Source organism: Mesoplodon bidens (genome assembly GCF_964165515.1).
Source record: "Mesoplodon bidens genome assembly, chromosome: 1".
NCBI lineage: Eukaryota > Metazoa > Chordata > Mammalia > Artiodactyla > Ziphiidae > Mesoplodon > Mesoplodon bidens.
The window spans coordinates 215,906,959-215,934,868 of record NC_138176.1 but is presented as its reverse complement, the minus strand read 5'-3'; the positions used below and the strand labels follow the sequence as shown (position 1 = coordinate 215,934,868).

The following is a 27,910-nucleotide window of genomic DNA, read 5'->3' as shown; positions in this document are numbered from 1 at the left end:
TTTCATCAAAGGTTTTTATTTCGGCTGCTTTAGGACCTTGACTTTCTGCTTTCTGGTTCTGAACATGGCCTAGCGTTTCTGAGCACCGGGAGGGGACGCCCCGGGTTCCTTCTATTTCCTAGTGCCGGTGGATTCGGGCAAGACCCTCGCAAACTCACCCATTACCCACCAGACAGGAGAGCAGCGAGGCGGGCAGGCTGCAGGCTGCAGAGCTCGGGGCTTCCGCCTGTGTGGCCTCCGATCTCAGAATCAGGCAGGGCCTTGGTCATATGACAGAGCGGCTCTGCAGGCCCCCAGGATCTGCAAACAGCTGTCAAGGCTTAGCAGTGACCAAATAAATAAGAAAAGCTATCGTTGAGTTTACACAGCAGCACTATTGGTTCTTTAAATAACAAACCCAAACAGACGTAAATGAGGGGCCGGGGCGTGCATGGAGGTGGTAGGGGAGGGAGGACAGCATCTGTAAAGTGTTTTTCGGGCACAGGAATCCTAGTCTAGCCTGGCACACCAGCTGCGCACGGAGAGGTCGGGACTGCGGGTCGAGGCTGTGCGTGCCATCTCCAACCACACAGGGCAGTCGAAGTGGACACAGCTAAAGGAGTCAGCCCGTTCACAGAGGTGCGAGCAGACTACACGTAACAAACGGTCTCCAAAGCCCTGCGTTTGCGCATGCGTGCGGACACACACACACACACACACACACACACACACACACACACACACGCACGCACGCACAGTGGTTAGTGTTGCGCCGTTCAGCCGGGAGGCCGTGGGGGGAGGTCCTGGCAGCCACATGCACCGACACTCCTGCAACAGGACGCATCCTCAGGCCACCGACAGGAAAGGGAAGAAGAAGAAGGCGAAGGCGAACTTCACGGCGCCGTGCACGGTGCTGCGCCAGTCGCGCTCCACCTTCACTTGCCGCCTGGCCGGGGAGAGCTGCGCCATGCAGTTGAGGCAGCTGATGGCCTTGAGCTCGAAGACGGGCCACTTGCTGCCCAGGCGGCCCTCAAGGACGGTGCTGAACTCGATGACGCTGCCCTGGCGCAGGTGGAGCAGCACGTCCTTGAACTCGCTGCTGGCCCGCAGCACGATGTCCTTGGTGATGTCGTCCTCCTCGGGGCCGCGGGTGCCATTGGCGCCACTGTAGGGCATGCCCACGGTGATCTCGAACTTGTGCCGGTCGAACTTCTTGATGTGGCAGGGGTGCTTGGCCAGGAGCTTGAGGCGGCAGAGCTCCTCCTCGGCCGTGGAGACGTTCCCCGAGCTGCAGGACGGGTAGGCCTCGCCGTAGAGGCAGCGCACCCAGTCGCCGATGAAGAGCGGGAGCATGTTGATGGCCGACTCGGCGCTGTTGTCGATCTCCGTCACGCGGACATACTTGAAGCGGCCGGTCCACGTGACCCTGTGGCCCTCCAGGTGGCTGCACAGGATCTGGGTGCGGGCCATGTTGGTCTCCTTCCAGGCCCTCGGCCCGCACAGGAAGCCATACTGCTGCCAGGTCAGCGTGGAGTTGTAGACCTTCATGCCCTCCGAGCGGTACACGTAGAACCAGCAGAAGAGCACGATGGCCGTGATCCACACCAGGATAAGCTTGACGATGGAGCTCCGTGTCAGGGACTTGACCACCTCCACCACGGAGAAGTTGGCCCTGGTCCACCAACGGACCAGCAGGGGGATGCTGCAGACCACCATGGTGACCACAACCTTGGTGAGCTCTAGGGACAAGAACCAGTGGGCCAACTGCACCACAGCCATCAGCGCCAGGCCGGCCACCAGGATGGGGAGAGCGAAGAGGAAGAGGAAGTAGCCGATGGATGCGCGCACCAGCCCCAGGCCGGTGGACTCGAGCAGGATGACCACGGAGAGCTCGCACCACATGAAGCAGACCAGGTAGGGGACCAGGTAGCAGTAGGCGCCCTTGAAGTTTCTCAGCTGGGCCATGCGGAAGAAGACGTACAGCAGGTACACATAGAGCAGGCAGGGGATGCTGACGTTCAGGACGATGAAGTGGCCGACGGGCACTGTGAAGAAGGTCTGGCCCAGGAGCTTCAGGTAGCGCCAGTCGAAGGGCACGGTGGGCAGAAGAGAGAGCAGGCCAGCCGCCACCTCGGTCACCAGGGCCCTCCTGGTGTAGGGCTCGGCCGAGGTGCTCAGGCTCATGTAGCTGGTGACCGTGAAGAAGACGGACACGACGGCCAGCTCCGAGCAGGGGATGCAGTCCTTGCTGGCGACGGGGAAGGAGAAGATGACGAAGAAGACAGACAGCAGGAAGTGGACGTAGGGCTCCAGGTGGTTCCAGCCGAAGTTGCCCTCGGCCTGCTCCACGTCCAGGTTGGGCTCGAATCGCAGGAGCAGGCTGGTGAGGGCACGGAAGCTCTCCCAGGCCTTGCTGTCCTGGAAGACCTTCAGGGTGCAGATGACCATGGAGATGAAGGACAAGTAGAAGACGACCAGGGGCACGAGGAGGGCGAAGAAGTCGACGGTGAGGTTGCTGACGATGAAGAAGAAGACCAGGGCGTTGATGTGGTGGGTCGGCACGAGGGTGGACAGCCAGTGCAGGCCCGCCCGGGACGCCACGTCAATCAGGTACTCTTTCAGCTCCATGATGACGTGCAGCGGGTATCTGACCACCTGGGAGGAGGGGTGCAGACAAAGGAGGGGCACTGGAATGCGGCCGGGGTGGGAGCCCCACTCTCTGCCGTGTCACTGCTCTCTGTCACTCACCTGCACTGCCCCCGGCTCCGGGCAAAGCGAACTCACCTGCCGTTTCAACCACAGCCGGGCCCTTGGTCCGCACGGTCCCTCCACCTGTAACACCCTCTGCAGGTGGTGATGCTCCACGTGGTCTCACGAACCTTCCCTCGACCCCGCCCAATCCTGCAGGGCCCGGCCTCTCCCTCCCGCCCACCCCTGACTCCCAACCCTCCACCAGGGTCTCCTGACTTATGAGGGCTGGTCTTCGCTGCGAGACCTGGGGCGCCTGGCAGAGCCCACCTGGCCCCCTCTTCCCTCCCCACGGGCCTCACACTTGCAAAGATGACGGAGCACCGGGCTGCTTGCGTCTCAGCCACCCCTGTGGAGGGGACTTCACCGAGCCTCAGCGGCTCACCCATCCACCAAGGGGGAGAGGAACCGCTGCTTTACCGGCCTACGCTGGGCTCTGACCGGCCCAGGAGCGGAGCGGGGATTCCGGGAAGGAGAGTTCGGCAGCCATGTGAATGGAAACGGTTCAGCTGCGACGGGGCGGATGCGATGTCTTCACTGCGACAGGGGCCCGACGCCAGCCGCCTGCACCCCCACCCCTGCACACCAACTGCTCAGAACAGACGCACAACCCTCACAGCCACATTCAAGGGCAGCACCGCTCCCTGCCTTGGGTCCCACTCCCCCGGGCTGTGCTCACTGCAAAGAGCAGCAGAAACCCTCGGCCTTTTCCGCAACAGAAGACGAATGAGGGGCTGCGAGGGAAGCGAGGGCGATTCTGCCACCCAGGGTGGCCCCCATACCTGCCTGGTTCTCTGTACAGAATCCCGGAGGCTTCCAGCCCCACCATGGCTCCGGGGAGACGGGAGGGAAGCCGAAGGGGGTAAATAAAGAAAGTAGCTGTGGGCAGTGCCGGTGCTCACTCGGTCCTCCTCAAGGAGGACCACACCAGGGACTGGGTCCTCGCAGAGGTCACCCACGCCTGGGGGCAGCAAAGCCCAGCTGCACCCAGAGCCCGTCCGAGGGGCTACATGACAGAAGCCGTGTCAGCGGCCCGGGTGAGGTGGGCAGCACAGCCTCCACCCACACCCTGGGGACAGACTCGCTTTGCCCCACCCACCAGGGGGCGGAGGAGGGGCAGGGATCCTGGGTGTGTACAACTGAGTGACAATACTGGGGTGTGGCGGTCATCTGCCCAAGAGCCGAGGCTGGCAGGCAACTCAGGATGACCAGGATGCCCGGGAGCAGCCAGGAGAGTGAGTTCTCCAGATGAGAGTGACCCGGGCTCACAGGGGAAACAGGAGTGTGTAAGACTGTGTGCGTGTGCATGCACGTCTACAGACACACACGCACGTGCACGCAGAGCTGCATTCCTCCTGACGTGTTTGTGACGGTCCACTTACTCTCTGTTTTAGAATGGGCAAGAAAATGAACAAACCAGTAAACCAACTAAGGGCTCCCCCAGCTCACTGGGGCCAGCTTCCCAGAAGCAGACACGGCACTCACCCCATCTGGAGGTGGTACTAGGGGACGTCAGACGCCATAAGGTTAGCCTTGGTGGGGATTTCTGACACTTGCCAGACAGCAAACCAGTGTCTCCAAAAAGAACCTGCTCCGGCTTCCTCTGGGAGGGGCCCCTTCGGCCCAAAGCCACACCCACCAGCTGAAACACAACAGGATGGAAAGAGCCCTCGAGTGCATCAGCCGCGGCCTCTCGGCTCATCCCTGTGGACGGGGCCTTTCTAACCAGACAGATGAGAGGCACTCCAGGGCGGCTGTTCCCACAGCCATTCTCTCTCTGTACAACCAGCACTGGACAGCTTTGGGGGAGCTAGCCTGGACGTACCCAAGTAGCTGGGACCTTAAAACTAATCTGAAATCCTGTCCTAATGCTTAAAACCATTCACACTATTTTTTTTTTTTTTTTTTTTTGCCCATGAGGCCACACAATCACATGGTTGAGAGGACCTTTAAAAGACACAAAGCTTCTAGAACCCGATGTCCAATGGTGCCAGCCTCTGCCTGCACGGTGAGGCCCCTGGGCCACCACGACCAGGGGTTCTCTCCGGTCCCAATTCTGTCCCTTGTAGCTTCTGTCCAAGCCCTACTTCTTGGGGCCCCACCAAATTGTGAGACTAGAAACCTTTTCTGTAGAGAAAGCCCAAACAAATTAAAATGAACTTTTTTTTGAGCAGGAGAGAAATTTTTAAAAATGAGTAGGGGGACTTCCTTGGTGGTCCAGTGGTTAGGACTCTGTGCTTCCGCTATTAGGGGCACAGGTTCGATCCCTGGTTGGGGAACTAAGATCCTGCATGTCGCGCAGCATGGCCAAAAAAAAAAAAAAAAATGAGTAGGGAGTCAGTTCACAAAAGGATAGGAGAGGGCAACCTGGCCAGGGCTGTGGTCACCAGTCGCTCGGCTAATGTGAGAAACCGAGCAAACAGCCTTTTACAACCGGGGAAGCCGACCAAGGAACCCACCGCTCACTCAGCAGGTCGAGGCAAGTTCATCTCAACTAGACTCTGCTCGGACCTGAGTGAATGTTCACGTGCTGGATTCTCAATAATTTAATACAAAAACATTATGACTTTAAAATATTCCTGAATTCATCTTTAAGAAGGTTTCATCTGTCACCAAAGGCTTGAGAAGAGGCAGCTCGGACCCTGGAACATCCCTGGGGGTCACGTCAGCTCGCAGAGAGGCATCTGGCACTTCCCACTGGGGTGCTGAGGACTCTCCAGGCACGTGTCCTTTCTCCGTCCTCCAGGGGGCTAATAAAGGCTGGAACAGCTTTTTAGTTCCAGGAGACGCCTGCTATGATTCATTCTCTCTTTCTCCAAAGGCTTTTAATGAGACAAACTGTAAAAGAATCAAAGTGTTCTGACAACTTCAAAAACTGAAAAAAAAAAAAAAGAGCCTTATTTCTTTTCGGAATACTTTAAATCTCTTTTTCCCAAAAAGGACTTTCAGAGTATCTTGCAGCACTGAACTTGTTACTAGTAAGGAGGGTAACATAACTTGCTGTCCAAACAAGGATGCTTTTGAAAGCAGGCATCATTAGTAATTATGCCAGAACAATGCAAACTACAATGTCCAGGCCAGGACCACCTGGCCCATGGGTCTTCTCCCACTACCCTTTCACCTTTGACACTCACTGGCATTTGGGGAGCACCTCCTCTTTGTGAAGAACCACAGCAAATGCTCCACCTTCCCTCGCTCACTTTAATAAGAAAACTAATGTCATCTGTGAACACACTTAGCCCAGGCCTGCTTCCGAGTGGGCCTCCAATAAAAGCCATGGCCTCCCTGGTTGGCTTCCTGGGCCATCCCGACCCCGCGTCTCAGAACCTTCACCCTGGACACTCTACCTGCCCTCAGGGACTCTCACTCAGCTCGTTGGTCCTGAGCGTGGCCTTCACACCCACCTCTCTGGGCTGCAGCATCTCTGTGGAACTTGCTTCCAAGTCGGCCTCCCCACCCACCGAGGGCAGCTTTCGGAGCCTCCATCTCCAGCCAGCACGGTGCTTACACTGCGCTGCGTCTGGGAGGGCGACACGTCAGCACACTTTCTGTCACCAGCCCTGACCCCGCTCCCACACCCACAGTCCACTCTCCCACGCTGACGGCAGCTCACACACATTCCCAGGCAGCTGGGGATGCACAGAACCCGACGGATTCTTGTGTGACTAACGCCAGGACCTCTGTGATGCTTCGTCTGCTCAGAGGCCCTTGTGCTGGCCAGGGCCCTCCTGGCCAGTCATGGTGATGGACCTGTCTGGGGCCAGATAGCCAGACTTCTGTAAATCCTGCTGTTCTTGGCAAAGTGAGATACAGACACAACTAATTCAAGCCCGTGAGCTGAACTGGGGGAAATCTGATGAAGGGCGGTGTGGCCACACTGTACATCTGCACGCTTAGTCACAACCACGTGACCAGGAAAACAAAAGCTGTGACACCCTGGCACACGAGCAGCCACTCCTGGCTGTCGGCAGGCGTCTGGATAAGCCTCCCTCGCTCCCTGAAGCCACTGCTGCTCGCTGGCCAACGGTGTAAGCGCACGCTCCCCCCTTCAGGTCGGCCCTCGGTCACCGCCCTGCCACTCTCTCCGCACCACACCCGGCTTGCTCCCCGAGCCCCTGCAGATCCAGATAAACAGGCATCACTGCAGGGGCCTCCTGGCCGCCTGAACACAGCACTCTGCTTTAGGGAAAAGGCATCTTCGAGGAACTGACCTCCACTCTGTGCCATAAACGGCTAATTTTTCAAAATGACAAAGTCTAAGTGAAAGGCAGCCTCCAGTGCACGGCATCCTGTTCCCCCGATGGCGTTTGGCAGGGAAAGATGAGAAGGTGCCCGTGCTTGTCCATCGCCCACTGAACCTGCCCGCCCCTGACAGTGCCCTTGGTTTCAGAGCCTGAGCGCACGTGAAAGGCCTCCCTTCATGTGCGTCCTTACAAAGACGCGTCCTTACGCAGTTATCGGGACGTCCCTGCAGGACGGGCCTCCGCAGGGACAAGCTACACAGTCCCTGAGGCCCCTGTGTTGGGCGAGACCCTCCACCTACAGCTCCCCGGGGAGCACTGGGGGGCGCAGGGGGGCGCGGCCCGGGCCGAGAGCCCTCCACGGGCGCCTCCAGCCACGCTCACCTTCAGGCGCAGGGGCAGGTCCTCAGGGCTCTTGCCTGCCAGCTCGTCATCGTCGTCGTCCTGCAGGAACAGGTCGGCGGGGATGACGCCCTTGGCGTACTTCTTGGTGATCTCCACGAAGTCGTCCAGCGCTATGTAGCTCTTGGCTAAAGCACAGGAGAGAACACACGGGGTCTGCGAGACTGCAAGCACCGTCACCCCACGTGGCCAGGTGAGCAGGGGCACGCTGGCTGGGCCAGGCAAACCCCTCCCTGAGCCTGGACGACGGCAGGAGAGAGGCAGACAGGCCTGCCGATGGCCTCCTCACCTTGGTGACGTGCTGTCCCTCCCCCGAAGCGGCCCCCTCCCTAGCTCTTCAAGCCTAGGGGCTGCCTGAGCCCAGCTCCAACGCTGACTCCTCAGCCACTGTCACCGCCAGGGCCCCTGTGACCCCTTCCCTCCCTTGGCCCTGGCTGCTCACAGCACTGACGCCCTGCGGCCCAGCCGCCTCCTAACCCTGCCAGTCAACGTGCATCCTCTGAGGACCTACTGTGTGCCGGGCCTACTGTGTGCCGGGCACACCTTCACTACCTCCGCCCGCCATGTTCTGCTCTCTATCCCCCACCTCCCCACAGCCCATGCTGGGTGTCCCCAGGCCTCTGCCTGTGACGTCTGGTTGGCCTGGAGCACCCCCCGGTGCCCTCCGAGGGCTAGATGCCTCCTCACCCTCGCTGGCTCGGGCACCCAGTGTACTCGCAGCCCCCGGCAGCTCTCTGTCCTGCAGGGACTGTCATGCTGCCCTCCCTGTCCTTCCAGAGTGCATGCTCCCGGTGGGCAGGGGCCAGAGCCCAGAGCCCAGAGCACCGACACCCAATCAACAGCCCCAAAGGGACTGAAAATCCATCATGCCTCCAAGACCCTGGAGGCCAGGCCTGGACTGGCCGGAGGGAGCAGACACGGCGCTCGGGGTAGTGGGAGACACAGCACGGCAAGCGGTGTCGCAAGCGCAGGACCGGCGGCCGTACTCACATTCGCTGCTGACCAAGCGCTCTAGCACCCGCCTCTGCTTCTGCAGCGACTTGGGGACGGGGCCAGGCTGCACCCCTCCGTCTGCAGGGGACAGAGTGGATGGAGAATCTGGGCAGGCTGACCGCCCCATTCCCTGCAGCCCCCCGGGAACCTGCCAGTGTGCCCTGGGGACTACAGGGCCTGGTGCCTCCACGCAGCCCTGGAGGGCAGTGCAAGGGCCACCCCTCGGGAGGGCTGTCACCTCTCATCTTCCGCCCCCAAGGGTGACTCAGGCCCCACAGGGCACAGCCCATCCCCTGTACGGGCGCGGCCTTGGCACTGGACACACCACACCCTCGGGTCAGCCTAGCCTGTCCCCGTACACCTTTGCTGCTAGCGTCGTCACTTGGCGTGAGGCTCCCCTGGAGGAGGAAGCGCCCGCCCCTACCGCCACACCCCCAACCTGGCAGGCATTCACCCAGCTCTCCCGCGCCAGGCTCCGAGGTGCACCTCTGCAGGGGCGGGGCGGGCAGGAGTTGGACCAGAGCGCAGACAGTGACAACAGGAGAGGAGGGGCACTGTGACTGAGAGAGGCCACGGGAGCCCCGAGTGGAAGTGGCCAGTGGGGGCGGAGGCAGCATGTGCAGGTGGCGCTGAGGCCTCACAGGGTCTCCGGGCTCCACACGGGGCAGCCGAGCCTGTCCAGTCAAGCACGCCTCTGCCACCCGGCCACCTCTGCTCGTCCCAGAGGGGCAGGTCAGACAGGATTCCTGCCCTGAAATCCCCGGAGAACGGGCAGAGGTGCCCCCCCCAGCAGTCCTCTCTGAGGGGTCAGCAGGTAGCTCCAGCCCCCAGCATCTACCCCTCGGGGCCGGAGAAGGCGGGGCGAAGCCCTGGGCAGAGAGTCATTTTCTGAACAGCAGGAGGCAGGGGCTCCTCGAGGTCACGAAGTCACAAGAGTCAGGTGCCCCCCGTGCCACCAACCCAGGGAAGTGGAGAGGCCACCCCCAGTCAGGGACGCCCGTCCACCTGCCCCGTCCGTCCTTCTGGCTGCTGCCCGTGCCCTCTGTGGAAAGCCCAGTTAGAAGGAGGTGGGGAGGACTGCAGAGGCTGGCGATGAGGTCCGCCCTGGAGAGACTCTTGGGGGTTCGGGGACCTAGGTCCCCGCCTGCACCTCTCACCCTCCCCGCACGCCCTGTCCCTTGGGAAGAGCAGGACACCGTTGGAACGACAAGGCCTGTGGCTCTGCCTGTGGGCAGGAGGGGAGGAAACCCCAAGGCACAGAGCAAATCAAGATAGAACCAAGGGAAGGGCCTGCTGGGCGCCCAGACCTCGGACTGAGCCAGAGGTCAGGGCATGGCTCAGGGCGGGGACCCCGGCAACAGGAGCATGCCCAGGAAGGACGCTCCCCGGCTTTACAGGACACCTGTGAGGTCCCCACAAGAAGGTCCCTGGAGCCCCCGCTTCGGCTCCCATGGGGAAGCGCCCAGGACTCCAACACAAAGGCCCAGGAGGCCGCCCGGCAAGGCCGCGTACCGTGCTCGTTGACCTGGCCCACGTTCTCCAGAAGCTCCGACACGGCCACCTGCTTCTTCTTCTTGGGGTTGAGCTTCCAGTACATGACGAGGGCCGCCTTGCGCACGGCCCGCTCCAGGTCGGTCTCGGAGGAAAGGTGCCTCACCTCCTGCTCGTTCTCGGAGGTGATGCCTGAGAGAGGGGACGCATCAGAGCCCTCGCCTCACCTGCCCAGAAGCCGTCAGCCCGCTTGAGGGGGTTGGGAAGGGATTCCTGCAAGTGGCTTTGCAGGCACCTTTGTCACCAGGGCTGAAACAAACATCTGACCAAAAGGGCGTCTGGCCAAAGTCCCAGCCAGTGGGCGGCTCGGCCTGGCCTTTCAGCAGACACTCACCAAGTGGCCATGGTGGCCTGGTGCCGGGCAAGGACTCCCCGTCTTCCTGGCTTGCTCCCCCCTCCCCATTTCACCCTCACAAGGACCCTCTGTGGGATGCTGCTGTCCCCGCCTTACAGATGCAGAAACCAAGGCACACAGGGGCGGCCTGGATGGCCAAGGCCACCGAGTCAGAAAGGCAGAGCCGGTCTCAGACCCCGGTCAGTCTCACTGCAGTGAGCGGCCCGAGTGCAAGAGCGGGGCATCCCTGCACCTACAGCGCCCGCCCCTCCTAGGGCAGCCAGGAGCAACTGTGTCCCTGCACAGACGGCCCTTTCTCAGGTAGGCAAGAGTCACCCATGGAGAAACCGGGAGCAGGTGTCACGGGCTGGTCAGCAGCTGCCTTTCCCCCTGCCCCCCACCACCTGGACGTCAGCAAGGCCCTTCCAGAGGGCAGCGAGACTAGGGATGGAGGATTGCGCTTTTTCTCCTTTGAAATGTCTCCGAAACTTTCCACCAGAGCCCAAGGCATCAGCCTAAGGTCCAGAGAGAGTAGATTCTATATAATAAATGTTACTTTAAAACATTACAATGCAAAACCACAAGAAAAAAACTACCAGACTACAAAGCACTTCTCTCTGAGTTTCAACGTGATGGGTAATTTCTATCTTGATGTTTTCTATATAGTTCAAGTTTTCTTTGATAACAATAAACACTTCTACAATCTGAGGGGAAAAAGGCCCGTTTCTGACACGCACTTTCATCTTTCTTCTGAGGTTTGAACCTTCAGGAAACACTCTTCCCTGACACCAGGAACGAACCATTTCCCTTGGGCAGGATAACCTAGTAAGTGTCCACACGTGGCCAGGCTACACATCACTGCGGCCCCCCCCAACACCCAGACCCGTCCTGGCGGTGAGTGCCAGCCTGAGCAGGTCTTCACTGGTCCATGGTCCCCAGCTTCTCGGCTCAGACTGGGTGGAAAGTCAGTTCAGAAAGTGCCACTCTGACCTCAGGCCCCCGTCATGTTCTCCAACTTGGCTCCAGGATCTACTCCTCAATTTGGATTAGAACCCAGAGGGTATCTCCTTGTAGACACCACCACAAGTTAAAGAGGATGAAAATGGCTTCACTCCCTAAATATCACGTTATACTCCAAAAATGTCTAAATGGCAAAGCCACTGGCATAACAGAAACCACACTCTTTGCTCAACGGCACTGCCAGCAGCAAGTTTTCCTGCTGCTATTTTAGTTGTTAATTTAGCAAAGCAGCACGGCATACCTCATGCATCCCCCCAGGCCTCTTGACCCACCTTTTCTGTCCGCCAGGCACCGGCGGAGAAGCTTGACGGCCTCGCGCCGGCCCTGCTTGGCGGCGAGGGTCAGCCAGTCGACGGCCGTGCAGTTGTTGACCTCTTCATCCCCGTCGCCGGCAAGCTGCAGGTAGCGTTTCCCCACCTGCAAGCAGGACCCCGTCACGCCATGTGCTGCAGCGGCCATCACGCACAGCGCCCGGGCTCCCACGTCCTGCCCTGACCTGCTCCCCTCAGCTGGGCAACCTCGGCCTCCCTCTCCCTCTCCGCCCGGTGCTCCCTGCCAGAGGGGGGTGTCAGGACCCCTCCCCCATTGATGCGATGAGAGAGGGGGTGGGGGCATGAGGACAGGCAGGAAGCAGAGATGGTATCAGAGGAGGTGATGCCCAAGATCAGGTAGGAGCTGTACAGAGGAGGTGAACACGTACGTGCTCCCCAGAGGGCGCAGGGAAGAAACAAACACACCATGAACACGGAAACGCAACAAACGGGGGCCTGGCACACGGCGGGCACAGTCAGGCCGGCTCCCAGCTCCCAGCTTGCAGGCACCAGCTTCTCCCACACCCACCATGCTGCAGGCCGCGGCCTGAGTCTCCCGTGGACAGCAGGGCTCACCTCCGTCTGTGCCTTGGGGTCCCCAGCCTTGGCCTTCTCCAGGACCTCTTCAAAGGGGGTGTCCACATCTCCCTTCGCAGGCCCTTTAACACAGGAAAACAAGCAGATGGACTGTCACCAAGCTGGTCCTTGTCACTTGTCTGAGGAGGGGAGGGGACGGCAGGAACAGACTTCAGCCCCAGGTCAAGAGCGTGACAGCAGGTGCAGAGAGAACGCGCCAGGAAGCTGCCTTCCTGGGAGCAAGGACCACGAAGCTGCCAGGCGGCGGTTCCAGTGGCTGCTCAGAGCTCGTGGTGGGAGACAAGGGACAGAGCGGGGCACCAGTAACCACCGTCGCCCCCTCAGCTCACTGCAGCCAGAGCGGCTGAGCTCAGGCTTGAACGGAGTTCTAGAAAGATCCGAGGGCTCCAGTTCAAAAGCCCCTGACCTGAAGAACCTGCACCCCAATGCCCAGTGCCCCAATAAAGAAACCAAATTCATGTTTTCCAAGACTGTCGTCTATACACACGACTGAGTTTTGGAGGTCATAATCACGGTACATACATTTTGGTGTGTATATATATATATATATATATATATATATATATATATATATATATAAGTAGTGAATCACAAGCAATTTCCCATGTTGCTCTGCAGTGAAATGTACCATTTCAGTGGCTCAGAAATCCCATCAGGGTTCTGGGCCTCTCTTCTCCATCGGACCTTTAGGTTATTCCCATACTCCCTAATTTTATAAAATGGTGCCAACAAACCATTCTGTAGGTGTATTTTTTATTGGGGGGGTTATTCTCCCAGCATAGGTTCTTCAGGTGAATTACTAGGTCCAAGGGTCCAAACGTCATACAGCTCGTGCTATATTTTCATGGTAAAAAGCTATCCTAAGTTACAAAAGCATCACGTAACTTCATCCATTTCACTACAACCTCTCCTGCAGTGGGCAGCATAACAAAAACTTTTTTTAAAAAGATCACTTTTTACCAGTCCCTTTCTTTGATTTAAGCAACCAATACCCGGGCCTATGCCCGACACCACACCTTGCCTCAGCCATTGCCACACCCCACCTTCGCAGGTGCCTATTTGGGATTCACAGACTCTTGCTCTCTAGACATTTCTGGACACAGAAGGCAGAATTCAGGGAAACGTGAACAGTCCCCAAGAACACCCACCGGATGACCAGCTTTCCCTACCCCGTCATCCGGGCCTTTCCCAGAACCAGGTCCGCCAGGCTCAGAGCCAGCCCCCGTGTGCAGGGTGCCCAAGTCCACGGCACCCAGGAGCCCAGGGGGAGACAGCAAGGCTAGGGCCTAAAGCGACGCAGCCTAGGAGGTTCAAAGGCAGAGGTCACACCTAGTTTGGAGAGAGAGGACACGGGGGCCGGGTGGGGGTGTCTGGGGACGGCTCAAAAGAAGGATTCTTAACGAGACCCACAGGTCAGGCACCCGTACTGAGACCCTCTTGGTGGACGGCTTGCAAACATGATGATACCTCTCCCTGCGGAGTTCAGCCTGGGTTGCCTTGCCCAGGTCCCAGGGACCTAACCCAGAGATGGCTTCAGGGCCCAGGACGTCCCTCCCACCCCGTGGCCCCAGACCTTGGTGCGTCCTGAATCATCAAGGTCAGTTCTCCCTTCGGTTGCTGTCAGCCCCTTCAGCAAGGGCGCGAATGAACTTTCTGGCCAAGGGCTCAGACTAAAGAGAACAAATGGGAAGGGTGGGCTCACAGGGGAGGAGGGTGTGTGTGTAGAGAAATCTGACCCTTAGCGTCAAAGTGCCACATGACCAAGCGAGAGTCATTTTCAATCCCATCGTCAATATCCATCCAGTAGGACGGTTTATGAAGAATGAGACACTTCGTATTAAATGCCTGGTCCAGAGTTGGCGTTCCCAGTGTGCGTTCCTTTCCCCTCCCCGCGTCCCACCTCTCGGCTGACCCCAGGGCCTTCCTGGCTCACTGAGGCCACACTTCCCAGCCCAACACCAGGCACCTCTCGGAGTTCACAGCTCTTTTCTTTACTAACTAAATTCACAAGTCCAAGGTCCTTTTTATTAAATCAGAATATGGAGGATTCGAGCACAGATCTGTTGGCTAAAAAGATTATTCTGTCCGTGATTAATTTCTCACAGACATTGTCCATAGCCTGACATTTCAAGAAGTCTCCTCAACATACAGAATCTCTTTGAAACGTGCACCTCACCTCCCTCATTACTCTGCATTCCGTTTGGCACTGGCAGAAATCGGTCTACAACTACTCAAATGTTGGGCTCATGCCGCCAACCGATCGGGGGGTTCTGGCTTTCTCCATCTAAGGAGGAACCCTCACATAAAGAACACCGCCAGAAGCTGGCTGCGTCAGCGTGGACACCGAGGGCCGCTGAGCACACGAGTTCTCTGCAGGCTTGACCCTCATTCCTGGCCTCTTCCTAACCCTAACCTGATGTCCCCTTTGGGGACCCACCCTCCCCCACTCTCACAGGGTGGGTGCAGCAAGCCTACCTGGCCCGTCCATCTCCCTGACCACAGCAGCAGGTTCAGGGAGGGACACAGACCCAAGTCAGGACAGTGGGGTCCGTGCTGGCTGCTGGGCAATGTCTCTTCCTTCTGCTGGATCTCAGCTGACAGACACCAGCTTGGAGGCCGAGGGCTGCCCTGGGGGAAGCCCACCTGAGAGTGAGGGCACGCAGGAAAGCAGAGCTGGGGGCAGATTCCCAATCATGTCACCTGAGTTCCTGGATACTCTACACTGTGCAGACATATGGAACTAACAAATCCCCTGCACCCTGTTTTTTTGCTTTTTTAAAAAATAAATTTATTTTATTGATTGATTGATTTTGGCCGCTTCTGTTCTTTGTTGCCGTGCGCGGCTTTCTCTAGTTGCGGCGAGAGGGGGCTACTCTTTGTTGCGGCGCACGGGCTTCTCACTGAAGTGGCTTCTCTTGTTGCAGAGCACGGGCTCTAAGCACTCGGGCTTCCGTTGTGGCGCACGGGCTTAGTTGCTCTGCGGCATGTGGGAGCTTCCCGGACCAGGGCTTGAACCCATGTCCCCTGCATTGGCAGGTGGATTCTTAACCACTGTGCCACCAGGGAAGCCCCACACCCTGTGTGTTGTTTTTTTTTTTTGCTTATGTTAATTTACACTGGGTTTCAACATCACCGGCAACCGAGAGTGTGCCGATTCTAGCTCACTTTTGAAAGTCTTTCTGTCGATCACAAAACGGCAATAGCAGAGCTGCATGGCCCTGGGTAGTCTCCTCACCTCTGCGAGGATCCACGGAGGACCAGCACACCCCTTCCTTTATACTATTTATCTCCTGTGGATCCCACGCATTTGAGAGACTTGTATCCACCACACCGTATTAGTAACTGATGCTCATTTTGTCATGAAATGGGAGGAGAGTCCCCAGGATGCTGTCCCCTCCCCCCAGCACAGCCCATCTCCATTTTCCCGCGTCTCTCACGGTCCCACCAGCCTTTACGGAGATGATCTGTGTCCCGCAGGTCTGACCCATCTCCATCCCCCAGTGTCAGACACAGCTCAGCAAATGCTGAACAGATGGAGGGGTGGACAGGGAACCGACAAGGGAATGGTCTCAAGATTTCATCTCTGTCTCCCCACATCCTTGCACAGGGCCTGGAACACAGCACACTCTTGGCCTGGAGACTGAACTGCCAAGCTCACCTCCCTGATCTGAGCAAGTTCTGAGTAGAAACAGACAAAGGTGGGTGGCGAGCAAGTCATGCTCCCACTCGTCACCCACCCCAGGGCCGTGGGCTGGGGAGCCTCAGGCGTCCCTTCCCAGAAGTCCTGAGGGCTCTGCCAGCTCCCCGGAGACGGCTGAGAGCAAGTGAGAAGCTGGCTTCCATTTTCCACAACTGCTGAGATCTAGATCTGCTGGAGCACATTGTTTAAATTGTTGAACGCACGCCAAAGGCTCTTAAAAGAAGAGCACAATCTGAAACACACAGAACTGTGGTGCCGTACTCCAGTCTCTAGGGGCTGCCGCCCGTCCACTGCCTCACTCGCTGGCCCTGGACAAGGCCTTGGGCCTTAGAGTCCCTGGTCCTCTCCTGACACCCACCACGTGGGCTGCGGTGAAGGGAAAGGTGATAAGAACCCGAGGGCATCCCACGTGTCCTCCTCATCGCTGTGGGCGGCTGGGTCACCTTGCACCAGGGGGTGTCCCAGCAGCCTTCGTGATGCTGACTCTGGTTCTCATGAACGCACAAGAAGGACAATCCCTGCGACCCCGTCGTTTCCAGGGGCTGGCTAAGCTCCAAGGCGGGGGTCCCGGGCAGGAGGTCCGAGCTGCCCACAGGCCCAAGCAGGGGTCACGGACCTGGCCCGTCATCACTCACCCAGAAGACGTTTACTGAGCGTTGGCCCCGGGCCAGTCTGAGCTCCAGGAGCCAAGGGCACTGAGCTGAAGGAGGCAGGACCCCCGCCCTCCCTACCCACCCAGGGGCCAGACGGGGACAACCACATTCCAACAGTGTAGGCTCAGGGGGGCGGTGGAGGTGCCAGGCACCCTCAATCCTGATGGCAAGGGCTTCCTGGAAGAGGTGACACCCAAGACTTGGAATGCAAAGGGGAGGTTAAAGGCAAGGGATGAAGGGCATGCTGCCAAGTTTCCGAAGGTCCCAGGAAGCCACCAGGCCGGAGACAGCCTCACCGCCCCTGCCACCTGTCCTCACGACAGGTCACCCTAGAGTGAGGGGGTCAGAGTGACGGCCTGGCAACCAGACAGACCAGGGCTTCAGTCAGGGTCAGAATAAAATAATGCGTGTACAAAACTCCCTAAATCATCAATAGCCAGCACCTTGACCGGACAAGGAGAAAGCGAGTCATTGGTGGCTGTGGCTTGTCCCCAGGATAGCAGGGACTCAGCGCTCCGCGTCCCCTCCCGCGCCACATCATCTCCTGACCTTCCCAATCCCGCCGTCCCACCCTGAACCCCGCTGGGAAACTGCCCCGCCCACGCCCTGCACCCACCTGGCAGCTCCAGCCAGAGACCTGGAGTCAGCCCAGCTTCCGGGGGCCTCTCCACCTGCCACGTGCCTCCCTGCCGGCCTCGGCTCCCAGGGGTCATCTCCACGTCACAGAGGTCATGCTGCTCCTCTGGTTGAAACCCTCTAACGTTCCTCAGAACACCCATTCCCCTTATCCCGACCATTTGAGACCCCACTCAGTTGGCCGACCTCTTGACCCCGCGTCCAACCCCTGCCCAGAGCCATCAGCCTGGGAGCCCTTCGTGCCCTGCACGTGGCGGCGGGCCCTCGGTCTTGCCCACTGCCTTGCCCACTGTCTCCTGCACCCACTGAGCAGGCCCTTGGTCAACACCAGGGTGAACGCTTCCTGCTGTGTCCAATTCAGTGACGGTGACTCCACAGAGAGAAGGGACGCAGCAGGGCCCAGATGTGGCGGGCCGGGACCCCGAGGGTGCCAACTGGCCCAGCACTTGCTCAGTACTCCCCGCCCCTCCCCTCGGGGTCAGAAGCCAAACAGAGACCACATGGGTTTCCTGACTCTTCTTATCTGAAACTGGCAGTCTTGACTTGGTCCATCCTCTGAGGCCGTTTTGCTTCACCCAGATTGAAACCAAGCGCGTTCCCAGCCCTGGTCTCCTGGCCCCGCAGCCGTGGGGTGTTTGTGGCTGGACCGAGATTCCAGATCAGGCCCTGGCCTGCCCAGAGGCCTTGGAGACGAAGCAGAGAATGCAGTGATCTTTGAAGGAGATGTGGAGATCAGAAGAGCCCAGTGGGGCGCGTTTCTGGGGACAATCAGGCACTAGTCCAGCGTGATGGAGCCGCAGAGCTCAGGCCCTCTTCACCCAGAGCTCGGAGGTCCCTGCAGCTCCTCTGGGCATGGGGGCAGCGTGGGACAGGAGACTGGGATCACGCCTGTGCCCATCACTCAGCACTGGCCGCTTTGGCAAGTTGATGGCTCAGTTTCCTCATCTCTAGATGGGGACAAGAACAGAGCCTCCCTCTCGAGCTACCGTGAGGGGTCACGTAAAGCCCCCAGGTCCGCAGTGCACATGGCAGATGCTCCCCACCACAGGTCTGGGGCCCCTGCATGGTGCAGGGGCAGTGCTAAGCTGGGGGTGCTCAGCTCAGGCAGCTGGCTTCTCAAGGGGGAAAACGAAACGGCAAGGCTGGGTGAGCTGGAGAAGGGCGGGGCGGGGCCTGGGACTTCCCTAACTCACACAGAGCGCCTGGAGCAGCGGGGGCCGAGAGAGTCATGGCGTCCTGCGTCGTGCAGGACACAAGGAAGTATGTGGGCGCACACACACACACGCACAGCTTGCAGCACAACAGCCTCCTGGGGGAGAGAAGAATCCGACGCACACGTGAAGCCCCTACACCCAGACACACAGAGCCTGGAGCTGACACTGAGACCGGTCACCCAAGAGGGACTGAGTGGGGCCGTGAAACTGGAAGGCTGCCCCGACATGCGAGACAACACCCCAGGAGAAGCCTGAATAGGAAGTGAGACGGACTCAGGGGGCAGGAGGCTTGATGACATCCACGAAACACATCGAGCTCCAGGCACAGACCCTCTCCACGCCACCGGGCAGGCACCTAAGGGACGAGGGGCCTTGACTCAGCACCTCGTCCCATGCGCCATGCTCAGAGCACAGGGTCCCGGCACGTGGACTCCACATGGCTGGTATGACTGCACCCACTTTACAGATACAGAGACAGGCTCAGCGAGGCCTCCCAACTCCCTCAAGGGCACACAGCTCAAGGCCACCAGCCCGGCCAAGCGTCCCACCTCAGCCATCCCGGCACCATCTTCCTGCACCACCTCATGGCCCTGACACTCAGTAAATAAACAGCTCATGTGCACAGACGTAGTCCAGAGTCCCGGCTGGGGTGCACGGGAGACTAGCACTGGCACCAAACCACAGAGCGTTTTTCAAACTACAGACTTCGACCCAGAAGGTCATGGAACCAATTTAACTGCCCACAAACAGCATTTGTTTTTAAATAAAAGCAACAGAATGGAGACTATCAGACAGCAACACACACACTAAGGACAAGTATGGTTTTGGAAACTTCCGTTCCCACTGGATGTGTGCGTGTGTGCGTGCAGGCCCATGGGTGTGTGAGTCCGGTGATGACAACACACGTCTTTCTTGCTGTGGGAGGAGGTCAGAAAGTCTAAGAGGCGGCAGTGCCTTGAGAGCTGGGTAGGATTTCAACAGGTGGAGATGGTGATGGCATATTTTGGGCAGAGGTTCCCACGTGGCAAAGGGGAGGTGGGGGAACAGGGAAGGCGGAGGCGGATTTGGAGAACGTGGGATGGTCTTGGTGAGCAGGGAGGAGAGGGCGGTGATCCACGGAAAGAAGTCACAGGGCTTTCACCACCCACGGAGCTTTTAGACCCGATGTCCCCAGCGGGCTCCGTTCTGATCGCCGCACCCGTAATCGGAGCCAAGGTCCCTACTTCACAGGTTTGGTCGCTGTGAGAATAAGACAGACGCACTGAGAAGCACTGGGTGGATAATTAGAAAAAGTAACGCCGATACCAACTATGTTTTCCCCAAATATCACAGCCAGAGGTCCAGGGATCCTCCCTTTCTTGGAACTCACAGTAGACTTGAGGATTTTTCCCTACAACAGCCCCGAAAGCACAGAGGAGCCTCTCACACAAGGCTCCTGTTACAGCCCGTTGCCTGGCCCTGCCCCCGCTCACTCCTGGTGTAGCTCAAATCGCAGGCCAGACACGAGAGCATCACCAGTCTGAGCCTTCCTTCTTCGCTGCCACCCCGTCACCTGGGAGGTCCGGGGCTCTCTCTACCCCAAGCCCACCCCAGGCGAGGCCATTTCTTCCCTCTGGCCCTTGCCCGTGCTGCGCCCTCTCTCCCCAGGCTCACTCTTGCTCAGGCGTCATCTCTTCTCACAGAGCAGGTCCCCACCTCCCCAGCGCCAGGGCCAGGGCCACCTCTATGCTCCCCAGGCCCTGTGCTTCCCTCTGCTCCCCACGAGACCGTGGACTCCTTGGAGGCAGGGGGCAGGCCTGACTCACCTGTGCTGCCGATGGCCACTCAGGGCCAGCAAAGGGCCATGCTCAGTGAGCAGCAGCAGGTGGACAGAGGACGGACCAAACCCTGGTGTCCCTCCCCCAATGTCAGCAAGGCTGCTAGAGCCACAACCAGCTGTCCCGTCGCACCCGGGTCCTCACACTGTCTCATCTCTTCCCCTGGGAGGTGCCTCCTGGGACAGAGTGGAAACCTGAGGAGGCCCAGGAGTGGACTGCGGGGGAGGGGAAGCCCTTGGAAGCCTGGCCTGAGGATGGAGGATAGTGGTCCAGAGGGCAGCGGGGACCTGGGCCTGGGCCCAGGTATATTCCAGGCTGGCAGCCAGTCCCCAAGGGGAGTGGCCACGTGGGGCCCCCAGACCAGGCAGAGCTGCCTGACTGAATGGCCCCTGAGCAGTGGCCACGGTGGACAGGGAACAACATGGGTTGCCCCGAGTGCTGGGCGGGACCAGCTGGGGTGGGGAAGACTTCCTCCTGCCACCTCCCCCCATACAGTGCCTGGTGGGGACCGTGAGCAGGTGGGAGCTGGTGCATTTGATTATAAATAAAATAAGGAAATGTGAAGTCTGCTGCAGCCCAAGTTTGTGAACTTAGGAGCAAAGGCCGCTGCAAGGTGAGAGTCGAGGGGCCCTGGGTGGAGCAGGTGGGCCCCCGACCACAGGGGATGCCCTGCAGGAGGAACCTCGCAGGGGTGTCTGGACCACGTGCCAGGACTTGGGTGCTCGCCCTGCTTCTAGAACAGCCCCGGGGGAGGACATTCCAGCTTCCCAGGCCCCAGGCCCTTACCTGTTCCATCCACCCTTTCTTGGCTCCTGGCATACGAGGCCTGGGACACGGCCGGGGCAGCTGTGTCTCTCACATCTGGTCCAGGTCCAACCTGGGGTCCGGGAGCTCGGGGCGCCCCACTCACCTCCTGCTCCACCGAGGTCGTGGCATTGAGCCGTGAGCGGGCCTGGGGCTGTTGTGGCAGCGGTGGAGACTGTGGGCCAGAGGGGCTCGGAGTACGGGCACCGGAAGCCATTCTGTAGCGAGAAAAGCGGAGGGTCAGACACATGAGGCCAGCCAAGCCCAGTCTGCTCTGGCCTCTAGTTTCTGGTAAAGAGAGGGGACGGAAAAGGGAAGCAGGGTGGGGGCTGCCCAGCATTCTATGTGATCTCATTCAACCTCACAACAGCCCCCGTAAGACACTCCCATTTTACAGGGCAGGAAATCGAGGGATGAAACACTCAAGGCCGGCTGGCTCGGCAAGTCCCACAGCAGGCATGAGCCGGGCCCTAAGTCTCAAGGCCTTGAGTCCCTGCCTCACCAGGCATGAGCCACGGGACCTCGGGTGTGCTCATCTGAGACGTGGGGATGTAGAATGTCGTGAGGATTCAGTGAGATGGTCCACACGGAGCCCTGGGCACAGTGCCTGGCTGTGCTGGGATGAAAGCTGGCCTCTGAGTATGTCCACCCAAACTCTGTGAAGGAGACCTTGCTTGGAAAAAGGGGTCCTTGCAGATGTAATCACGGATCTTGACATGAGGTCATCCTGACTTAGAGTGGGCCCTAATCCAGTGACTGGTATCCTTATAAGGAGAGGGAGACACACAGACACAGAGAGGAGGGCACCGTGTGAAGGAGGAGGCAGAGATCAGACAGATGAAGCTGCACGCCCAGGGATGCCAAGGATCGCCAGCGACACCCGAAGCCAGGAGAGGCGAGGAAGGACTCTCCCTCAGGGCCCCCAGGAGAAACCAACCCCGCCGACATCCTGATCACAGACTTCTGCCTCCAGAACTATGAGACAATAAATGTCTATTTTCTAAAGCCACCAAGTTTCTGTAAATTTCTTATATGAGCCCTAGGAAATGAATACACTGGCACAGGGTGAAAGTTAAATAAAAGTGAGGAGAGGGGAAGAGGAAGAGGAGGGATAGGGAGGGCGAGGGGAGGAGGGAAGAGAGGGGAAAGGGGGAGTGAAATGGGGAGGGGAAGAGAAGGGGGGAACACAGCCCCTGGAGCCAGGACGTAGTCAGACCTGCCCAACTCCCAAGCCCTCCACGCTAGGCCTGAACCACAGGACAAATATCAGGGAACTTGAATGCACCCGATATGAACACACACTAGATGTGGAGTGATGGAAACCATGAAGCTGGTGTGTCAGAACGGATGACTGGAACAGACTGGTGAGCGCAGAGAGTCTACAACAGGGGAAAGGGCTCCATTAGTCAATAATGCCATTTAGCAAAACAGCAAAAACCACCACTGACACAATTAAGGGCAACCATGAGCCCCAGACCATGGAGCTGAGAGCTCTAGGAGTTCCCCAGCCAGGGAACCAGGATCAGACACAGACCCTGAAGAAGTCGGGACCACGTGCTCTGTGCGGGGGATCCCCAAGGATCCCATGACCCTCACCACAGCCTCAAGGCCATCTCCATCCTCTTCACTGAGATGAGGAAATGAGCACAGAGCAGGGAAAGCCCAGCAATGAGGAATCTGGCTCCCAAACTAACCCGTCGTAGCCGTTGCGCCCTTGGCTGTGTCCACCAGCTCTGTGGTCCTGAGCAGGCCACGTCCCTCTCTGCACCTCAGTTCCCTCAACTGTAAATGGGGACATCATCTCACACTTGGGGACACTGTGAGGACTCCATGAGACCAGAGACCATAAGGGACCAGGTTCCCAGGCATCCCCAGTGCCCAGCTCCAAGCTCTGAGCCTGCCCCGAGCCTGCCAGAGTGGGTGTCTGCAGACTGCTGACACAGCAAGAGTCGGAGGGGGCCCCAGGCGCCCCACGCCACTTCCCCGGGGCTACACAACCATGTCTGCTCCATTCCTACTAGAGATGGGTCCCAGAGATCAGATCTCTGTCCGCCAAAGAACCCTGGAGATTTCAATCTGGACATTCCTCCCTCAGAGGGACTGAGCCCTTATTTTAAAACATCCCCCTGGCTGCAAACCAAAAGCATGTCAAGCCACATGGATCTGCTTGGAAACCAACACAGTGCTTGGTGCTATTTCCAAACACCAGGCTTCCCAGAACCAAACAAAGAGGCAACTTTTGTGAAATTCGTCATCTGGCTGCACGTGCAAACCCACTGGGCAGGTGGCCAGCTGTGGGCGGGGAAGGTCAGAAGGTGATTTAGCAGACAGAACCCAGTTGTGCAGGTCACTGGCTGACCTGAGACAAACCACGTGGAGCCACGTCCGACCTGGAATTTCAGGAAAACACAGGTTCTGGCTGGCCTGTTGGGCTAAGTATTATGCATGTCACATTACAATCAAAATAACACTGTTTAAAGTAAAATCTCTGGTAAGTGAGAATGGAAGAATAAAGGAGGATTAATTTTCAGGTTCCCTGAGAGTTGGCCAAACCCTTTTTGAATCAAAGACCTTGTTATTTTAAAACAAACGAAATGATCCATTGCCATGGATGGGTCACAGGGAGGATCACAGGTGATCTCCCGGTGGAGGGACCCGCATGGTGTCTGGTGCTTTCTTTTCTGTCTTCTTTCCTGTGACACTGGGGGCCCTGAAGGCAGGGGCTACATCTCATTCACTCAGAATACCTGCCTGCTTGCCTTGCAAGGTACACCGGAGGCAGCCTGGCCTGGGGGAAGGAGCCCGGCTGGGGAAGAGCCTGCCCCATCTCACTGTGTGATCGGAAGCAGGTCCCTCCCTCCAGCCTGGCCCCAGAATCCTGAATCCAGACTCCTGACTGCAGGATGAGAGCATCAGCGTCCCGCTCCCCCCCAGCTCCAAGACTCTTCCAATGCCTACGAGTGGGGCAGTCAACCCACACTGCCGCCCCGTGACCAGAGCAATAGCTTGGAACCTGTCATTGTGTAAAGATCCAGAAAAGCAGAGTGGCCAGCATTCTTTCCACATGAGCACCCAGGCATATTTTTATCCCATCAAAACACAAAATGCCAGCGTCACGGAGCTCGACTGAGGGGCTGCCACCCCCTGAGAGGACTGCTAGGATCATGCATCTACTGACACGTGGAGAATGATCTCACGCGGACTTCAGCCCAAGCTCTCTAACCCTTGCTCAGGCCGGCCCCACTCTGCTCTCCCCCCAGGGGGGCCACCCCGACCTCTGAAACAAGCCCCCATGGGAAGCCTTAAGGATGTTCACACACCCTCTGAGCAGAGCCTCCACCATCAGGATCCCAGACCAGGGGAAAAAACAGGGGTGCCCACGGTTTCACATTCAGCCCACTTGCTGCTCCCCCACATCCACGTGCCACTGTGGACCTCCGCGCCTTTGCTCCTACAGAGCACCTCTCTGGTGTCCATCACAGCTGTACCTTCCAGCACCGTCCAGAGAGGGCAGGTGTGAAACTCACAGCCCCTCCAGATGGTGCTACACTATATAGCTGTTAACCAGGACCTGTATAAGAACGTTTAAAGATAAGGAAATGTTTGGGTTTCCCTGGTGGCGCAGAGGTTGAGAGTCCACCTGCCGATGCAGGGGACACAGGTTCGTGCCCTGGTCTGGGAAGATCCCACATGCCACGGAGCGGCTGGGCCCGTGAGCCATGGCTGCTGAGCCTGCGCGTCCGGAGCCTGTGCCCCGCAACGGGAGAGGCCACAACAGTGAGAGGCCCGCGTACCGCAAAAAAAATAAAAAATAAGGAAATGTTTGCATGATGCTGTTAAGCAGGATTTAAAGCACCATGAGCTATTGCTCTGAGTCTATTTAGGATGAAAACAAAACTCATCTGCACAAAAAGATGGAAGAAAATGCCCCCACAATGGTTATACTATGTCTGGGTGAAGAGACTACAGGTAGTTTTATTTTATTCTTTTTCTAAATGTACTTCCCTCATTTTCTATAATGAACGTGCAAGGTTTTTGAAATTACCACAAAATGTTATTCTAAAACCCATCTGTGACTGAGCCTGAAGGGAGAGGGCCCCGGGGTTCCCAGGGTCTGGGATGTCTGCTTTGGCCTAGATAGCCCAGCAGCCTGGCACAGGGCTGCTCCTCAAGACAAGGGCACATAGCCCTTGGAGGTACCTATTTTTGCCCCAGAGTATTAAGGGCCAAACCAAGGAACATTCCGGCTCTACCCAATGTGCCAAGTTCCCAGGACTAAGGGGGAATCAAGCTGGGAATGCTCCTCGCCTGGCCGGGATGGGTCAGTGGGCATGGACTGTGGGCCGATCCTGTGCCGGGCCCCAACTTGGGCCTCCCGGGCCCCAGAGAGGATCCTATAGGACCTGCCTTGGAGAACTCAGTCCAGATGGGAAGGATGACACCCAAACTGACAACCACAAGGAGGGAGCTCTTGGGGGCTGCAAGCACAGAAGGGGGCCACACTCAGCGGTGGAAAAGGGGCAGGGTGGGGATTCTGGATGAGTGGCCTTGACTAAAGCTTTAGGACAAGCAGACATGGGCCAGGCAAGGGTGAAGGGAGGGAGGAATGGAGGTGTGTGGGCATTTCAGAGGGGGACTGCCCAGGAGAAAGGGCAGCGGACATGGCTTAAAGGCAACATGGCTGGGAAGGTGCGGAAGTGACTCTGGGGCGGGCGCACAGGGAGAAAAGAGGCTGAGCGGGCAGCCGGAACCTGGGGCAGGTCCCGAGGGCCTGAACAAGTGCCAGGCTTAGTGTGGGGCTGAGCGTAGGGCAGAAGGAAATGCAGGCTGGTGCTGCAGGGCAGTGGCAGTTAAAGAACCATCAGGGCTGTATGGGGATGGCCCAGGGAGACCAGGGAGGGAGCTGGGTGGTCTTCCAGGGAAAGTGAGGAGGCCTGGCCTAGGGCAGGCGTCTGAGTGCGCTCCTGGGCCAGGAGAAACAGAAGTATCACCAACTGAATGTGGGCAGGGGGGAGCAGAATGGGGCCTGATTTGTGCCCTGGGGCCATGGTGTCGGTGCTACTTGCTGAGGAGGGGACCTGGGAGAGGGGAAGGAGCCATAGGAAGCATAGAGCAAGCTCGCTATCATAATTCTTACCACCGCTATCGTGGACCAGGATTTGGTCTCTGTCCCACAGCACAGGCATTCTGGGGATCAGGCACTGAACTAGGTTCCCCTCTGTGACCAGCCCCAAAGGCCTGTCCAGCCGTGGCCTGGGAGGGGCAGGGGAGGCCTGAGTGGGGAGTCCTCCACATACCCTTCCATCCTGGGAAAGAAGATGAGATGTGGTCTCCCAGCAACCTTTCCTGTGTCCAGTCAAAGGTCCATTGGCTGGGGGAGCAAGTATATAAAGGAATGTCCTTCTGAATCCCTGATCAGATGCCAAGGGGCTCCAGTGAGAATCACAGCCCTTTGGAGACAGAGTGGACAGGACGGGCAGTGGAGAGTATGGCCTCTGGGCTTCTGTTGGCGTGGCTTCCTCACTGAGTCTGCAGTGAGGGCAGGCAGCCAGCACACTGAGTACCCAGGGCATCGTTCCCTCAGTGATGCATCCCAGCAGAAGGGAAAGCCCTTTACAAATGGGCCAAGTGCCAGGAGTCACTGTCCAAGGTGAGGAGAGGCAGGCACTGGTTCTCAGCACCTGCCCAGGGGCAGAGGTTTCCCACCAGGCTCTGCATGATCAGCTGTGGGGTCTTAACTTCCTCATGGGTCAAATAGGGGTATAATCCCTACCCCTAAGACTACTGGGAGGGCCAAATACTGTACAAATGTTAGTTCCTCAGAATTTCTTAACATCAACTACAATAAATGGTGTGAGAGGGCCCAGCTCCACCACACCCAGAAGTCAGATTCCCCAGAAAGTTTCCATCTATCAAAACAGAAATTGATGTTCCTGAGGGCCAGGTTCACACCAGCCAGGGCCCAGGGGCTGCCACTGCCCCTCCCCATGGCTTACTGAGGAGGAGCCCCAGGGGGAGAGTAACTGCTACACAGATTCTAAGTGGGCAGTGGGGGCTTCAGCCTCAGAATCTGCCCCCTCAGGAGGGCACGTGCCCGCTTGGGGAGTGAACCCCCAGCACGCGCGCGCACGCACACACACACACACACACACACACACACACAGCAGCCCCTATGAGGAGGCCCAGGCGCCTTCCAGCGGCCCCAGGGGCACTGAAGGCGGCCCGGGGTTCCAGAGAGCCCGCCGACGGCCGCGGAGGAAGGGCCATGACTGGGCAACTTGGTACAGATGCTGTGGGACGCAGGGCAGGCGCGCCCCCTTCCATTTGCTGGGTCCCCAGCGCCACAAGCCGCCTGCCTCTGAAGCCGGTTTTCCCGCCGGCAGTGGGGTTTCTAAGCCAGGCTCGCGGGCGTGACGGTGCTCGGAGCGCGCAGTGCCCCGCGATGCCCGGGGTGCCCGGACTGGGGACGAGGGGGCGCGCACCCCGGAAGGAAGACGCGATCGAGGCCCGGGCAGGGGTTGCCGTGAGCGTCGCGGAGAGGGCGGGACCCTGGCCCTCCAACTTCTGGGGAACTTGTAGGGGACACTAGTACCAGCCGCCCGTCCGCTCAGATGGGGAAACTGAGGCCGAGATGGGCTGCAACTCCGGGTGCTCCCGGTTCTCTTTCCAGCCCACCCTGCGACCATCCCTTGCCGTGAAGTACTCACCGGCCCGCTAGTAGGCCTCACGCGGCGCCGCGACGCCCTTGGACTTCAGAGCTCGCTGCAAAGTTGCTCGAGAGGAGCTGGACGAACCGGGGCCAAAGGGAAGCAACCGCGACCGAGCGGGCGGCGCCGATTACAGTGGCAGCGGGAGAGCTCTGCCCACAACGAGGGGAGGGGAGGGGCGGGGCCGGGGGCGGGCCGCAGTC

The 27,910-nt window shown here is 58.6% G+C and overlaps 1 protein-coding gene across 1 annotated transcript; it reads right to left on the bottom strand.

The window, feature by feature from the left end:
• WFS1 (wolframin ER transmembrane glycoprotein) lies at positions 1-27,868 on the bottom strand. The gene is made up of 8 exons (XM_081249079.1): positions 27,708-27,868; positions 20,983-21,218; positions 12,156-12,238; positions 11,541-11,685; positions 9,876-10,046; positions 8,361-8,441; positions 7,353-7,498; positions 1-2,634 (listed from the first exon to the last, which is right to left on the bottom strand). Exons 2-8 carry the CDS (start codon positions 21,215-21,217, stop codon positions 826-828), a joined length of 2,670 nt encoding a protein of 889 aa, XP_081105205.1. The 5' UTR covers position 21,218; positions 27,708-27,868; the 3' UTR covers positions 1-825.
• Positions 27,869-27,910: the final 42 nt, after the last annotated feature.

Coding starts and splice junctions, on each gene's coding strand:
- WFS1 (XM_081249079.1), bottom strand. CDS start 21,217: ATGGCTTCCGGTGCCCGTACTCCGAGCCCCTCTGGCCCACAGTCTCCA. Junction 12,239..20,982: donor AGAAAGGGTGGATGGAACAG/GTAAGGGCCTGG, acceptor CCTGTGTTAAAG/GGCCTGCGAAGGGAGATGTG. Junction 2,635..7,352: donor ACCTGCCCCTGCGCCTGAAG/GTGAGCGTGGCT, acceptor CCCTCCTCCCAG/GTGGTCAGATACCCGCTGCA.